At 34.4% G+C, this 16,225-nt stretch overlaps 3 protein-coding genes across 3 annotated transcripts; 2 read left to right on the top strand and 1 right to left on the bottom strand.

Annotated features, from left to right (window-relative positions):
* Window positions 1-3,270: 3,270 nt before the first annotated feature.
* On the bottom strand, window positions 3,271-3,930 carry LOC146166465 (uncharacterized). Its single transcript, XM_083382665.1, has one exon. The coding sequence runs from the start codon at window positions 3,928-3,930 to the stop codon at window positions 3,271-3,273; it is 660 nt and encodes a 219-aa protein (XP_083238791.1).
* Window positions 3,931-4,201: 271 nt separating this feature from the next.
* On the top strand, window positions 4,202-9,295 carry LOC146166464 (uncharacterized). The gene is made up of 3 exons (XM_083382079.1): window positions 4,202-4,290; window positions 5,914-6,129; window positions 8,782-9,295. The coding sequence occupies exons 1-3, from the start codon at window positions 4,202-4,204 to the stop codon at window positions 9,293-9,295; spliced, it is 819 nt and encodes a 272-aa protein (XP_083238205.1).
* A 3,790-nt stretch (window positions 9,296-13,085) lies between these two features.
* Window positions 13,086-14,384, top strand: LOC146166463 (uncharacterized). Its single transcript, XM_083381736.1, has 2 exons — window positions 13,086-13,147; window positions 13,456-14,384. The coding sequence occupies exons 1-2, from the start codon at window positions 13,086-13,088 to the stop codon at window positions 14,180-14,182; spliced, it is 789 nt and encodes a 262-aa protein (XP_083237862.1). The 3' UTR covers window positions 14,183-14,384.
* Window positions 14,385-16,225: the final 1,841 nt, after the last annotated feature.

Here is a 16,225-nt window from a genome sequence, read left to right as displayed (position 1 = left end):
AGCCATGCGTTATATAGAACCATCCATGCGTGACGGCTTATGAAAACGACAACTTGTTATTTCAGAGACATTTGGGATAAGAACGAAATGTGATACTAATAATAACAGCACGACTGTCCATAAGTTCCCAACAATAAATAAACTATACACGATTATCGCCAAATTCACCCCAAACAAAGTTATAACAGAGGCAAATGTGAAAGTGCACGGAATTATTCATGGTGTTAAAGTGATGACGGTACGTCGTAAATATATTTCGCCTATTTGAACAAAAGTTACACGTTTAATATGTTTATTTTTATAGGTTTCAGGAGAAAGTTTGTCAAACTCCCGGATTAATTTTGTGTTAGTAAAGCGTTGGATTATGAAGAACAATGTGAAATAAAAAATCAGACAAACAGCGAAAGAAAGAAATTACAGCAAAGACAAAACGAAAAACTAAGATTTCCGATATCAAGTTTTCGAAAAGTGTTTCAAAACTCAAAGAACATAATATGGCCACGGTTAACCTCATGAAACACAAATGCGAGGTTTGTGGTAAAATGTTTCAAAGAACGAAAACACTCAATAACACATGAAAATTCACACTGGATAAAAAAAATACAAATGTGTTCATAGCGCTAAGTGTTTTAACCGTGCTGATACCTTGAAGTACATGAACGAATTCACATTGGAGAAAAAACATACAAGTGCAAAGTTTGTGGAAAATGTTTCAGTATTTCAACTAACTTGAAAGTACACAAAAGAATTCACACTGGATAAAAATTGTACAAATGCAAAGAATGTGGGAAATGTTTTTTCAAGAGTGGAAATCTTAAACGTCATGAGACACTGGAGAAAAACCTTACAAATGTAAAGAATGTGGAAAGTGTTTTGGCCGGGCAGGAAACCTCGACAGACACATTTTTTTTTGCTTTGCATGGACCCCGGTAGTCAAGAAACTTCATAACACTGAAAAGTGTGAAAGTTAAATGGAGTCTAACTAATTTTTAATTAAAGTGTTTTCTTTAAAAAATGAATTACATACACTAGTTCTTTAATTAGACCTTCATGGACCCCCTAAAAGTAGTTCACGGACCCCCAAGGGGTCCATGGACCCCAGTTTAGGAACCCCTGCTATAAGAGAAATATTTAAAAACAAACTTTGAAGAAAAACTCTAGATATAATATTTTATTTAAAAATTCACCAGCGTAATGAACGAACAAATTGAGAACAAAATCTATTCAAAAAAACAAAACAAACTATTATTTGTAAATAAGATGGGAAATTATTTTGTGACTTAAACAAAGGCGACATGTAAATATTGCGCGAACGTTGAGTACAAAGTTAAAGTGCAACCGTCGATAATGTTTTTATGTGTTACTTGAATGTACTCATCAGTTCCGTCTGTGGTGTGCAGCATTTGTACCAGTTGTTCATAAGGCATGTGTTCCATCAATCATTCCGACAATCCCAGATACCTTCATCACTTGAAGTTCGCAGTTTGACAAAGAAGTGTTTTGTTAAATCGAAAATTCAATTAGCATTGTAACACAAGAAAATCGCAATAAAACTTGAATGAGTGGTCTAGGACAGTGCTGTACAAGTGTACATATTGTCAGGGAGTACTTTGTTTTTAAAAGCGTTCTTTAGCTATTTCTTAAAGCAGCATTAGCAGGATTAAACTCGGATAATTATTTTAAACTACCTACGCTAAAGCTGTATGTATGTGAAACCTGCCATGCGTTTTGGACTTAACAAACAAAAGCGTCTTTTTTCATTGATATCTGTCGAAACTGAGTAATGTGAAAATATTAACAGCGTGACTGTTCATAAGTTCCCAACAATAAATAACCTACGCTAAGCCTAAAACCAGCTTAGCGCTTTATAAAACCAGTCACGCGTTTCCGGCCTGCGGAAACGGAAGTTATTGGTTTCAGACAAGCTGTACAGTGGAACATAAAGTAGCCATGTGCGATGAAGGCGTTTAACATTGCTTAAGATTATGAATTATAAGGTGAAGTAGTGTGCACATAGCATCTATACACAGCAAGGTAGCAGTTCCAAGCTTTGTATATCAACACAGTTGTCAACAGTGATAAACCATTATAGGACGTTAGAGCCTTTTAGTAAAGTGCAACAGTGTACATTACGCTCAGTAGCTTATATATGTAGGGTTGTATACAGTGCTGGTAAGTGTGATGTTAGTTGGGCGGCTTGCAGGTCCTAACTAACAAGCATTGCACAAACATCTCTAATGTCAAAACACTGATCGCTGCATTTAACGCTAGTTGGGCTGTTTTACTATTTTTGCAACTTTACACATTAGTTAATAAAGACACTTACCTAACACCTTTATGTTTAAAGGGCGATATATCAACTGGAGAAAGTATTTGTTTAATATTGTTTGTCATAAAGCTACGAGAACGCTGTTAGTCTCGTTTCGATATTCGGTGTAGATCTTTCCATTGTGTTGTTGTTTAGAGATCGGCCGATATCACTTTTTTGGACCGATAACCGATACCGATTTTTTATGTACCTGAAAAATGTTTAAAATTTGAACTAATAAAAAATAAAATCCACATAACGTTTTAGTTTATATACCTATAGCTACAGTATTATAAATTATTTAACTATTATTTTGCATATTAACGTGGCGTGATGCTAAAACCCAATTTTCTTTTATCAAAAAGTGGGTAAGTTATTTGTTGTACAGGAAAATTAGATCATATTTTCGTACTAAAATATCGGCCAAAAGTATCGGTAACATCGGTCTATCTCTAGTGTTGTCGCGTTGTTATTTTATAAGTTACTGATAAACTAACAATTTGGTTGAAGATAGAAAGGAAATCACTATTGAAAGGTTCCGGAAAACGAAACGTTTTTCTGTTAATTGTGCAACATAACAATAATAAATATACTGTTGCTGCCAGGCATTATATTAATTATAAAGAGGGTTCTTCCGACAATAATTTATTCTGTACCGACGTTTCGATAACCTATTCAGGTAATCTTCATCAGGGCATATAAACTTGTAACCTTGCAGAGGTATATATACAGTAAAGAAAAACGACGAAAAAACAAGGTGGCAAAACGAGGCGAAAAAAGAAAACAAGGCGCGAATAATGTAAAAACGCGAAAACCGGCTGCAGCCTTCTAATGGCCGCTACTGCACAAAAATTGATAGGAAGGTGCAAGAAATGTATCTTGCTTAACGTTCGTGGTGTTAGAATGAGTGTGTATCGCCCAGGATTCTAAGAAGACACGGCGGTGGTAATCTCCTTCTCTAGTTACAATCGAAGCACCTCCAAAGTCGATGTCATGACTTTGCTTTGTCGCGTGACTGGACAAAGCAGATTTCGACGCATCATGTTGCCGGACATATCGTTGAATTCTTTCCTTCTCGTATTAAATGCTCGTCTCGTTTCCCCAATGTACACTGCGGAACATTCTGCACAGGGAATACAATAAACCACCCCCTTTGTGTCAAATATATCCACGGGGTCTTTGGGTCGGGAAATCATCCTGCCCAGGGTCTGATATGGTGTTACCGCCACTGTTAAACCAAAATCGCGTAACATGCGCTGGACAACTTCTGTTAAATTTGGAATATACGGTAAAACTACTAATCCATCCGTTTGGCGTCGCGTCTCTGATTTACGACGAGGTTCTTTAAGCATCCACTTGGGGTACCCATTACGGCGTAGAGCTGCGCGTACGTGCGATAATTCGTGGACAAGGTCCGTCGGATCGCTTGTGAAGCGTCTGGCTCGATTTATCAAGGTATGCACGACCGCACGTTTGTGACCAAGTGGGTGATGAGATGTGAAGTGCAAGACCCTGTCCGTGTTCGTCGGTTTACGGTACACCTGTGTTTTCACCTGCCCATTCGCCAATCGTCCCACCAATACGTCGAGAAACGGTATGCAACCGCCCTTTTCGGACTCCATGGTGACTCGACGCCAAACGGATGGATTAGTAGTTTTACCGTATATTCCAAATTTAACAAAAGTTGTCCAGCGCATGTTACGCGATTTTGGTTTAACAGTGGCGGTAACACCATATCAGACCCTGGGCAGGATGATTTCCCGACCCAAAGACCCCGTGGATATATTTGACACAAAGGGGGTGGTTTATTGTATTCCCTGTGCAGAATGTTCCGCAGTGTACATTGGGGAAACGGGACGAGCATTTAATACGAGAAGGAAAGAATTCAACGATATGTCCGGCAACATGATGCGTCGAAATCTGCTTTGTCCAGTCACGCGACAAAGCAACATCATGACATCGACTTTGGATGTGCTTCGATTGTAACTAGAGAAGGAGATTACCACCGCCGTGTCTTCTTAGAATCCTGGGCGATACACACTCATTCTAACACCACGAACGTTAAGCAAGATACATTTCTTGCACCTTCCTATCAATTTTTGTGCAGCAGCGGCCATTAGAAGGCTGCAGCCGGTTTTCACGTTATTCGCGCCTTGTTTTCTTTTTTCGCCTCGTTTTGCCACCTTGTTTTTTCGTCGTTTTTCTTTACTGTATATATACCTCTGCAAGGTTACAAGTTTATATGCCCTGATGAAGATTACCTGGATAGGTTATCGAAACGTCGGTACAGAATAAATTATTGTCGGAAGAACCCTCTTTATAAATAACAATAATAGTCTGGTGACACATTTGCGCTTAATATGTATTTAAAAATTAAGACGCATAAGTAAAAGTGAATGAAAAATCATTGGCAAAAGGTCGTGCGTACACAGTGCGTGCAAACTTGGACAACTAGATAATTCTAGTTTTAAGCTAACTCGGATTTTTCCAAAAATTCTACTTTGTCAAACGGTATTTTTAGTCTCTCAGTTAACAAACACAGAAAATCAATTAAAACTATTTGATTAAAACGAATTTTATGTAATTTTTACAGTCTAAAAAGCATAAAACGGCATAAAATTACCACATGCATATTTACCATTCGCGTTCTTGTAAGAATAATTTGCGATTAAATTTAGTTGAATGTAAATAATTATATGTGATTCTAGTTCAAATTTGTTTTTTTAGGTATTCGGTAATTCTAATTCCTCTAATATAATTTCAGAAATCTCAAACGATCTAATTCTAATTCTAATCTAATTTCAAAACAACAAAATGCTCTAATTTTAAAAAAGGTAAAATAAATCTAGCTGTCCAAGTCTGGTTGTAAGTAATTCGTTTTCGTGTAATTCTAATTGCAGATAAGAGTGTTTTAAATGTTAACGTCGATAACTACACCGCAGTTCCTATAATAGTTTGATAAGTTAAATTGCTGGATTGCTGACTTTACTGTTTCATTGGTAACTGACTTGGTTTGTATTTAGAAACCATTTGCGGATAAAACAGTAAGATAAAAGTAGGGAATGTGTTTTGGGGCATAATATAGAAAGTTAGAAGTAAGGAATGTGGTTCTTGGTATCTAAAGGTTGGCCATCTTTGGTTTTATAATTTATTGTGATTAGATAATTATTAGGCAATCAGTATTTTCTAGAAGTTAAAAACATGTCAAAGCACCAAATCAAATTTGTAACTACCGATTTGATAAAAGAAAGCGATAATGGATTTTCTGATGATTCTATTTCGACTATAATAAATTGGTCATCACAAGAAAGTAAAGAATCTGATTGCGAAGGACAAATTGTTTCCCAAAAGAAGGAAAAAAACAGGAAACACAAAACAAAATCAAGTTACTTAAAAAACAAAATAGAGTTCCGATGTTACGTTTGCGAAAAGTGCTTTAAAAGTAAAAACTTTCTCACTAAACATTTGTCAACAGTTCATTTTAAGAAACACAAATGCAAGGTTTGTCGCAAATCTTTTGGAACCGTTCAAACTCTTAACAACCATATGACAATCCACACTGGCGAAAAACCTTTTAAATGTAAGTATTGCGTTAAATATTTCAGTCTAGCTAAAATTTTGAAAGTACACGAACGGATTCACACTGGAGAAAGACCTTATGAATGCAAAGATTGTGGAAGATGTTTTACCCAGGCAGGAAATCTTAAAAATCATGAAAGAGTTCACACTGGTGAAAAACCTTACAAATGTGAAGAATGTGGAAAGTGTTTTAGCTGGGTAACAAATCATAATAGACACAAAAGAACGCACTCTAGAGAAGAAACATTTTAAATACAAAACTTGCGATTAGTGTAAAATCTCACAAATAGTTAAAACCAAACCTCTTCTTATACATTAAAGGCAGAAATTGTTTTACATGAAATGAAACGCAACAATGCTTGTAAAATTGTAAATATAATTGCAAAAGGAAATATGAACATGCGCGAGCTTCAAACATATATTGATGCATAACGTCCTATGATGTACTTTATGCCACTTCAGCAAAAGTAAAAAGGAAAGATCACTTAATGAGGATATATTCAAATTATTAAATCAATAAATGAGCAGATTTTTTCTTGTTTTTCGCACTAAACCCCTAAAAGCTCTGTTCATTTTGCGTTATCCTTTATTGTTATTAAAAAGTTCCTTTAAGTTATGAAATATTATTTCCTGGTCTTTTTTTCTCGTCGCTCAAACGCTGTGATGACTTTTCTTTTTGGATTGTTGCGTGAAGGAATATACAAATGCTAAGTGTTGTGTTATAACAACGCTACGTGTAATTAAGTATATGTAAAGGTGTTTGTTCAACATATGAAGTTTCTTGGTGAAATTTTGCAATTAAAACACACAGGAATTAACAGAACAGAAAAAAACATTTGAGTGAAATATATGTGGAGAATTTAAACCAAAAATCTTAATAATAAAGAAGTAACAAAGGAGAAAATCGAAACGAGATTGTTGAACAAAAATTTACGACTTTAAGTATAACTTCCAATTAGTAATACACATTATTACAATCTTTTTCGTAAAATTTTCCTTTTCAAAAACTTTTAAAAGACACAAATAGAAAACATTTGAACTTAGATTGCCGTTGTTCTCATACATTTTAATGTTATAGGTTGTGATAGGCGGCTTTTAAAACACTCATAGTGATTTTACAACATATCCTGTGGTATTGAATATAATGTCATTACAAAGGCTTTTTACATATTGCTGGAATTACGCACTATTAGATAATATTTTTAATATATCTCTTATTTTAATGTAACGAAACCTAAACATTAAGTTATAAAATGGCGTATGCCCTTAATATAAGGCATACGTCGGGTATGTTGTTAAATAGACAAATAAATAATTTACGTTACAAATTTCCAACAATCGTAAAAATGTAAAGTGTTACTTTCGACTTCTTGTTACAACATCAATAGATGGGAATTCAGATCTTTGTTTTATCTTTGCGTGATGTGGGTGGGACTACTGATAACAGCTTTCACGCAACATGATTTCCCTTTTCTATCTTATACATGGTAATTTTCGTTTAACTAAAGTTGCGCAGCAATCTAAACAAAGTTAATAAACTTGGATTGGCTGGTTTCTCTTGTTTCCGTTTACTTTTCCATTTCATTTTTTGTGTTACTGTCTTAAGGTTTACCTAAATTTCTAATTTTAAAAAATTTGATATTATTAAGTTAAATTTAAAAAATAATTAAACTATTTTGTTTTATAGTTCGCAGATAATTTTGACTGAGCAGTTTTGTGACGTCACGTTTTCGTGTAACTTACATTCCACAATTCATGAGTTTAAACATCCGCATTTAATTAATTAAAGTATGTATTCATGCAACCACGCGAGGGCTCTGAAGCCACAACAGAATGGTTAAACATAAAAACAAATGAATATTATTGTCCTTTTACCGAATGGGTTCTTTAAGGCCATTACAACAGCCGAACATCGTCGTGTTTTCGTTTTTTAAAGCAGCAACACTGAAATGCTACAACACAGGATAAACTAGTGTTGCGGAATTATGTAAAAATATATAAAAGAGCCGCATGTGGCCTGCGAGCCACAGTTTACCAACCTTTGTAAATATATATTTTATTTATACCTGGATAATATACGAAATACATCGCGTTGTTTCAGTGAACTTTGACTTACTTCTGGTTTGAGTTCGCCCAACGACAGCACGGTGTTGTATACCCCGGTCTTCATTACACAGTAGTTTTATTTGGTACAAGTTGCTTGATTTATGGATTGTGGAACTGTGTATAATGATGCGCAGAAAAAACACATTAAAATTTTATGTTCTAGCAATACACCAAACACCTTTGCTTTTCGTTTTCCTGAGCACCTAATATTTATATGTTAAAAAACTTAACAACTAATACTTAAATGTTGATCTAGATTTTTTACTATCTACGCTGAGGCTGTATGTATATAGAACCAGCCATGCGTTATATAGAACCATCCATGCGTGACGGCTTATGAAAACGACAACTTGTTATTTCAGAGACATTTGGGATAAGAACGAAATGTGATACTAATAATAACAGCACGACTGTCCATAAGTTCCCAACAATAAATAAACTATAATAACTAGGGCCATTTTTATTTTAAACTAAAAAAATAAAATTTAACTTTATTTTGTTTTATGGATTATAAAAAGTAAATCGTGTTTTTTGGCGATAGATTTAGCTTGCTTAGGCATTTTTGTATTACAGAATGTCAGTAGACTATTTTTAAAGTTCAAATTGTTGATATTCGAAAAGACCGCGTCTTAAAAAAAAGTTGTCGAAAAGTTGTTCAAAAAACGTCATAAGCTTAATGCACACTTGTCTGTATTTCACTTCAAGAAACACAAATGCAAAGTTTGTGAGAAACTTTTTGCAACATTTTCCGCACTTGTAGTTCACATGCGAATTCACTCTGGGGAAAGGCCATATGAGTGCAAACAATGTGGAAAGTGTTTCAACCAGGCAGGACTTCTTAAAAGACATGAAAGAATTCACACTGGTGAACGCCCTTATAAATGCAAAGTTTGTGGAAAGTGTTTTAGCCTGGCATCAAATCTCAAAAAACATGAAAGAATTCACACTGGAGAAAATCCCTTTAAATGTTATAATTGCGATAAACGTTTCAACAGAGCTCAAATATTGAAAGTACACGAACGAATCCACAATGGGGAAAGACCGTATGAGTGCAAATATTGTGACAAATGTTTTACCCAGGTAGGACATCTTGAAGCACATGAAAGAATTCACACCGGAGAAAAACCATACAAATGTAAAGGATGTGGAAAATGCTTTGCCCGTGCCTCAACCCTTAAAAAACATGAAAGAACACACACTGGAAAAAGACCTTACGAATGCAAACAATGTGGAAAGTGTTTTCGCTGGGCATCAAATCTTAATAGACACAAAAGAACGCACTCTAAAGAAGAAACATTTTAAAAACAAAACTGGTAATTATAGTGTTACATCTCACAAATAGTTATACCTGTAAAAAAGTTTCTAATATATTAAACGTGGAAATTGGTTTACCGGAAATGAAACACACAATGATTGTAAAATTTTAAATATAATTGCAAAAGGAAATGTGAATATGCGCGAGCTTCAAACATATATTGCTGCATAACTTCCTATGATGTACTTTATGCCACTTCAGCAAAAGTCAAAAGGAAGGATCACTTAATAAGGATATATTTAATTTATTAAATCAATAACGAGCAAATTTTTGCTTGTTTTTTGCACTAAACCCGCATTAGCTCTATTCATTTTGCGCTATCCATTAATATTATTCAAACAGTTGCTTAAAGTTGTGAAATCTTATTTCCTCCTGTTCATTTTTTCGTCGCAATGGTGTTAATAATGCGTTTGTAATTATTCTTATACAATTTATATGTATAATGCGTTTCAAACGCTGTGATATGACTTTTAGTTTTGGATTGTTGCGTGAAGGAATATACAAATGTTAAGTGTTGTGATATAAAAACGCTACGTGTAATAAGTATATATAAAGGTGTTTGTTCATTAAACATCTGAAGTTTCTCGTTGAAGTTTTGCAATTGAAACACACAGGTAATGGCAAAACAGAAAAAAAATTTCAAATCTTAATAGTAAAGAATAACAAATGAGAAAATCTAAACGAGATTGTTGAACTTAAGCCTTTAAGTATAACTTCAAATTAATGATACATTCATTTTTGTGAAAAAAAAATCATGAAATAAGATTGCATGTTGTTCTCCACAGTGATTTATATCCTGTAGTATAGAATAAAATGTCATTACAAAGGCTTTTTACATTTTGCTGTAATTACGCACTATTAGATAATGTTTTTAATATATCTATTATGTTAAAGTGATTGAAGCTTAAACATTAAGATATAAAATGGCGAATACCCTTGATAAATGGCATGCATCAGGTATATTGTTAAATAAAGAAATAAATTCGCTTTGTGACGTCACGTTTTCGCGTAACTTGCATTCCACAATTCATGAGTTTAAACATTCGCATTAAATTATTTGAAGTATATATTCATGCAACCACGTGAGGGCTCTTGACATAAAGCACGTACCCGCCTAAACATTCTACGTAAATTTCCACAACTGTTTCGCGCCACATACTCCTTGTCTTCTACAAAGCTCATATTCTTCCAATACTGGAATACGCGGACATAATTTATGACAATTGTAGTAAGTCCGAGAGTGACCTACTTGAAAGTGTTCAATGCGATTCAGCTAAGCTAATTCTAGGGTGTATGAGAACCACATCGCACAGTAAAATTCTACTTGACCTTGGTCTGACTCCTCTTCATTTGAGACGAAAAATTCATGCTTTGTCACTATTCTTTAAGTTAATTCATCACATTGGACCATCGTACTTACAATCATACATACCTAAATTTATAAAATATATTGTTAGCTACGAGTTTCGCTACCCATTAACAATGCCCGTAGTCCGCTCGAAAACCCAAATGATACATAACTCGTTTGTTTGCAAGTCAATTCGACTCTGAAATAGTCTCCGGCGAAATTGCGGGCTGTATCTTCAGTTTCAATAATTTAAAAAATATTAAACGTCATTTTTTCTTTAAATCGACCAATACACACCACCTTTACGGAAATAATCCTAAAATTACTGCTGTTCTTTGTATGTTGAGATTAGGCCACTGAATAATAACATATACAGTCCACTGAATATAACATATACGTTTCGTACTTGTTTTTGCGAGGCTTCTGAAACTCCAATACATTTGTTTTTTGAGTGTCCACTTTTAACCGCCGAAAGGTCCGTTTTAATGAGCGCAATTTGTTCTCTGTTTGTCGTTAATTCTGTGATGTCACCGACTGCGTTGTATTCCTTGTCTAATGCTAGTTTGTTGAATTACATTCTGTTCGGACATTCTGATTTAATTTGCTCTGAATCTTTCCTTTTATTAAACGCTGTGCTTGACATCTTGTTAGCTTCTTGTAGAGTTTGATGGAAATTCCTTCTAGTGTCCAATATTGAGTCATTACGTGTTGTTCCTTAAAACCGTTTGTTCTTCGTTATAATTGGTGTCACGACAAAAGGTTTTCTTCAGTCGTAAGACTGCCACCTGATTGAAAAAAAAAATTTATGTAAAAATAACATTACTGTACTAGTGTGCTGTAAAAATGTACGCAATTAATTTATGTGTAACCAAAACGCAATTAATTTATGTGTAACCTTTATTTTTTTTTGAAACCACTATCTCAAACAGCCCCTTGTGGCCTGCAAGCCACAGTTTACCCACCTCTGTAAAATGCATATTTTATTTGTAGCCGTTTTAGTGAACTTTGTTTCCGTTAACTTTGCCTTAATACTGGTTTGTGTTCACCCAAGCAGACAGCACGGCGTTGTACACCACTGTCTTTCCTTTCCAGCTGTTTGATTCATTGAATGTGGATCTATGTATATTGATGTGCAGAAACAACACATTAAAATTTTATGTTCTAACAATACACCAAACACCTTTGCTTTTCGTTTTCGTGAGCACCTAATATTTATATGTTAAAAAACTTAACAACTAATACTTAAATGTTGATCTAGATTTTTTACTATCTACGCTAAGGCTGTATGTATGTAAAACCAGTCATGCGTTGTATAGAATCATCCATGCGTTTCGGGCCTGAGAAAACGAAAGCTTGTTTATTTCGACAAGTATAGAAACTGCAAAATGTAAAAATAATAATAACAGCGTGACTGTTCATAAGTAACCAACAATAAATAACCTTGTTTATATGTGAAGCCAGCTTTGCGCTTTATAAAACCATCTATAATGCGTTTCGGGCGTGCGGAAACGGAAGTTATTGCTTTCAGACAAGCTGTACAGTGTACATAGTCGCACATCTATAATGCAGGCAGTTGTACGTAAAGTAACAATGTGCGATAAAAGCGTTCAACATTGCTTATATTTTAGTTTGCATACGACAGCCAGGTATATAGGAACCACATCTAGGCAGCAGGTCCAAGCTTTGTATATCAATACAGTTGTCAACAGTGATAAACCATTATAGGACGTTAGAGCCTTTGAGTAAAGTGCACCAGTGTACATTACGTTCAGCAGCTTATATGTGTAGGGTTGTATACAGAGCTGGTAAATGTCATATTGGGCGGCTTGCAGGTCACTGAACCTTACGTTTAACTCTAGTTGGGCTGTTTTACTAATTTTGCAACTTTACGCATTAATTAATAAAGGACTTACCTAACAGCTTTTGAATAATGGGCGCTATATTAACGAGAGAATGTATTTGAATACCTTGCTCCTTATACTAGCTATGCAGTTTTGAACATAATGTTACATTTTAATCTGTAAGTAAAGAAGAAAAAATAATATTGTTATTGCAACAAAGTTAAGATCCAGCTGTTAGTCTCGTTGCGATATTCGTTATAGACTTTTTTCCATGGTGTTGTTGCGTTGTTATTTTACAAGTTAGTAAAAGGTTCGGGTTCGGTAAGTGTTGACAAAACAATAATGGCACAGATTTGCGCTTGAGAAGTAAATAAAAATTAAGCAACATGTGAAAAGTGGGATTAGCTCAGTTGCATTAATGAAAAACACTATAGGTATACATTACAATATAAGAGCATTGTCAAAAGGTCGTGGATACACAGTGCTTCGTGTTATTAGTGAGCTACTTGTTACTTTTCAGAAGTAAAATTAAAACATGTCAAAGCAGCAAAGCGATTTTGTTACGACGGATTTGATAAAAAAGCGATGATGGATATTCTAATGATTCTGTTGCCACGATTACAGATTGGTCATCACAAAAACATCAACCTGTAAGTGAAGAATCTGATTGAGAAGTACAACAAATTGTTCCCGAAAAGAATGAAAAAATGAAGGAACACGAAACAAAATCAAGTTACCTCAAAAACAAAATAGAAATAGAGTTCCGATGTCACATTTGCGAAAAGTGCTTTAAAAGTCAATACTCTCTCACTAAACATTTGTCAACAGTTCATTTTAAGAAACACAAATGCAAGGTTTGTAGCAAATTTTTTGGAACTATTCAAAATCTTACCAACCACATGAGAATCCACACTGGAGAAAAGCCTTTTAAATGTACGTATTGCGTTAAATGTTTCAGTCTAGCTAAAAATTTGAAAGTACACGAACGGATTCACACTGGAGGAAAACCTTATGAATGCAAATCTTGCCGGAAATGTTTTAACCATGCAGGAAGTCTTCAATTTCATGCAAGAATTCACACCGAAGAAAAACCATACAAATGCAAAGAATGTGGAAAATGTTTCATGATTTGTCACGCACTAAAACAGCATTTATTAAAAGTTCACTTCAAGAAACACAAATGCAAGGTTTGTGGGAAATATTTTGGAATAGTTTTCGAACTTGAAATCCACATGCGAATTCATACTGGAGAAAAACCATATGACTGCAAATATTGTGAAAAATGCTATGCTCGTGCCTCAACTCTTAAAAAACATGAAAGAATTCACACTGGTGAGAAACCTTACGAATGCAAACAATGTGGAAAATGTTTTAACCAGGCAGGACAACTTAAAAATCATGAAAGAATTCACACTGGTGAAAAACCTTACGAATGCAAACAATGTGGAAAGTGTTTTAGTGAGGCAGGACATCTTAAAAGACATGACAGAATTCACACTGGAGAAAAACCTTACGAATGCAAAGTTTGTGGAAAGTGTTTTCGCCAGACAGGAAGTCTTAAAGATCATGAAACAATTCACACTGGTGAAAAACCCTACAAGTGTGAAGAATGTGGAAAGTGTTTTAGCCGGATATCAAATCTTAATAGACACAAAAGTATGCACTCTAGAGAAGAAAAACTTTGATAACAAAACTTATGAGTAGTTTTAAATCTTACAAAAATAAACTTGTAAAACTTTTTAAGTATAAAATTGCGAACCAAAACACAGAAAATAAATAAATCAATTGTTGTAAAAAATATAATAAAATAGCGGCAATTTAAAGGAAATGTGAAAATGTGCGAGCTTTGAACATATCGAATTGCAACTTCCTTTGCTGTATTTTACGCCACTTCGGCAAAAGTAGGACGAACCAATTAATTAGGATGTTTTGTGGAATCTTTATTTCATTTAGTTCTTTTTCTAGTCGCAATAGTGTTAAATGAAGCGTTTCTAATAACTACCCATAACCATTTATGTATAAAATTTGTTTCAAGCGCCGTAATGACTTTTACTTTTCGTATTTTAAAATCTAAGCAGTCTTGTTAAGTAAAGGGAATACACAAATATAAACTGTTGTTGTTTTATAAAACGCAATGTTGTTAGGACTTCGTGTACCCCTGTCTTTTCATTACACAGCTGTTTTATTTGGTATAAGTTGTTTGCTTTGTAAAATGTAGAACTATGTGTGTTGATGCGCAAAAAAACATAATTCGATTTTATGTTCTGGTAATCCACCAAACACCTTTACTTTTCGTTTTCCATATTTATTGAAACTAAGTAATTAATAGTGAAATGTTGATCGTTGTAATTACCCCTATACCATTTATGCGTACAATTCGTTTTAAACGCTGTAATGACTTTTACTTTTCGTATTTTAAAATTTAACAGTCTTGTTAAGTGAAGGGAATACACAAATATAACCTGTTGTTGCTTTACAAAACGCAATATTTTTAAGACGTTGTGCACTCCTGTCTTGTCATAACACAGCTGTTTATTTGGTTTGAGATGGTTGAGTTATAGAATATGTAGCTATGTATATTGATTGCACACAATACAGTTTTACGTTCTAGCAATACACTAAACGTTTTTTTTTTCCTTTCACTGAGCAGCCTTGGTTACATTACCAGTTTTACTAGATTTTAGTTAGTCTGTACTTCACACCAAAGTAGTCCCGCTAGCACCAATTGATATAAAACAAAAAACACCTCTTATACTTTATATTCCATTTCCATTGAAATATGAATAAAACTTATGAATTGTGGAGCCAAGTCACAATAAAAAACACTGAAAAATACATAAATATCTGTGCAAATATCAACAACTAGAAATAACTATTAACTGTGGGGATGGTTTACATCAATATGATTTCCAAAACAAATTTTCCATTTTATTCCTAGCTCGTACATAAACCTAATCATGCGTTACATAAAACACAGTCTTCCGTTACATAAAGCCGTCCATGCGTTTAATAGAACCAACCATGCGGGACGTTTGGAGCTCAACAAAACGGAAGTTTTTGGTTATACGAGTTGTGCAATGTGCTTAGTTGTACTTCTGTAATGCGTGCAGTGGCATTTAGTTTAACACAGGTAGGTTAAAGTGTTGCTTTAACATGGCAGTAATATAATTTCGAGCTGCATTCTTCCCTTTAGTAGTAATATATGTTAACATTCAGCATTATCTATGATGATAGTATAATCAGTGGAAGCAAGTTAAGTATAATTTAAACAGCAATATAAGAAAAAGACCATTTGAAAAGCAGCATCGAAAACTGGAGCAGCAACTGATTAAACCTTCTTTTGTTGGTCACGCTTTGCTGCTACGCTCCAGTGCGCACGCTTGCTAGTAATATAGCCTGAGGCTTTTGAGAGCTAACTTAGATCAAGTGATTGAGCGAGCTAGTGCAGGTGAACTTTTAGGGCTCTTACTTTTAAGTCTATTTTCTTGGCAGTAAACCGCAGCAAGTTGTCACAGTGAAAATAAATAGGAGCTATTTTATTATACCAAGCCATGTGACAGAAAATCAAAAATATTGCAACTTCCAAGTAACTGTTACAATCGGTAGAGTATTTTGAAGAAGTTTGTACCTTTCTAATAACTTAGTAGAGCCACTTGCGACTCTGTGATGTTTTGTGTGGCTTTTACGTTCAGGTTGTACTTGTGTTTTTAGATGTGCAGGTTAGATTT

Source organism: Ascidiella aspersa, chromosome 1, assembly GCF_963924565.1.
Source record: "Ascidiella aspersa chromosome 1, kaAscAspe10.2, whole genome shotgun sequence".
Taxonomy (NCBI): Eukaryota; Metazoa; Chordata; class Ascidiacea; order Phlebobranchia; family Ascidiidae; genus Ascidiella; species Ascidiella aspersa.
This window is presented reverse-complemented; position numbering and strand designations above follow the sequence as displayed.

Bases quoted from the DNA above. Each gene is read 5' to 3' on its own strand.
- LOC146166465 (XM_083382665.1), bottom strand. From the start codon at position 3,930: ATGGAGTCCGAAAAGGGCGGTTGCATACCGTTTCTCGACGTATTGGTG.
- LOC146166464 (XM_083382079.1), top strand. From the start codon at position 4,202: ATGTCCGGCAACATGATGCGTCGAAATCTGCTTTGTCCAGTCACGCGA. The intron at 4,291-5,913 runs GTAACTAGAGAA...TAAATATTTCAG, and splicing joins ACTTTGGATGTGCTTCGATT to TCTAGCTAAAATTTTGAAAG. The intron at 6,130-8,781 runs AACATTTTAAAT...CTCTGGGGAAAG, and splicing joins AGAACGCACTCTAGAGAAGA to GCCATATGAGTGCAAACAAT.
- LOC146166463 (XM_083381736.1), top strand. From the start codon at position 13,086: ATGGATATTCTAATGATTCTGTTGCCACGATTACAGATTGGTCATCAC. The intron at 13,148-13,455 runs GTAAGTGAAGAA...TAAATGTTTCAG, and splicing joins CATCACAAAAACATCAACCT to TCTAGCTAAAAATTTGAAAG.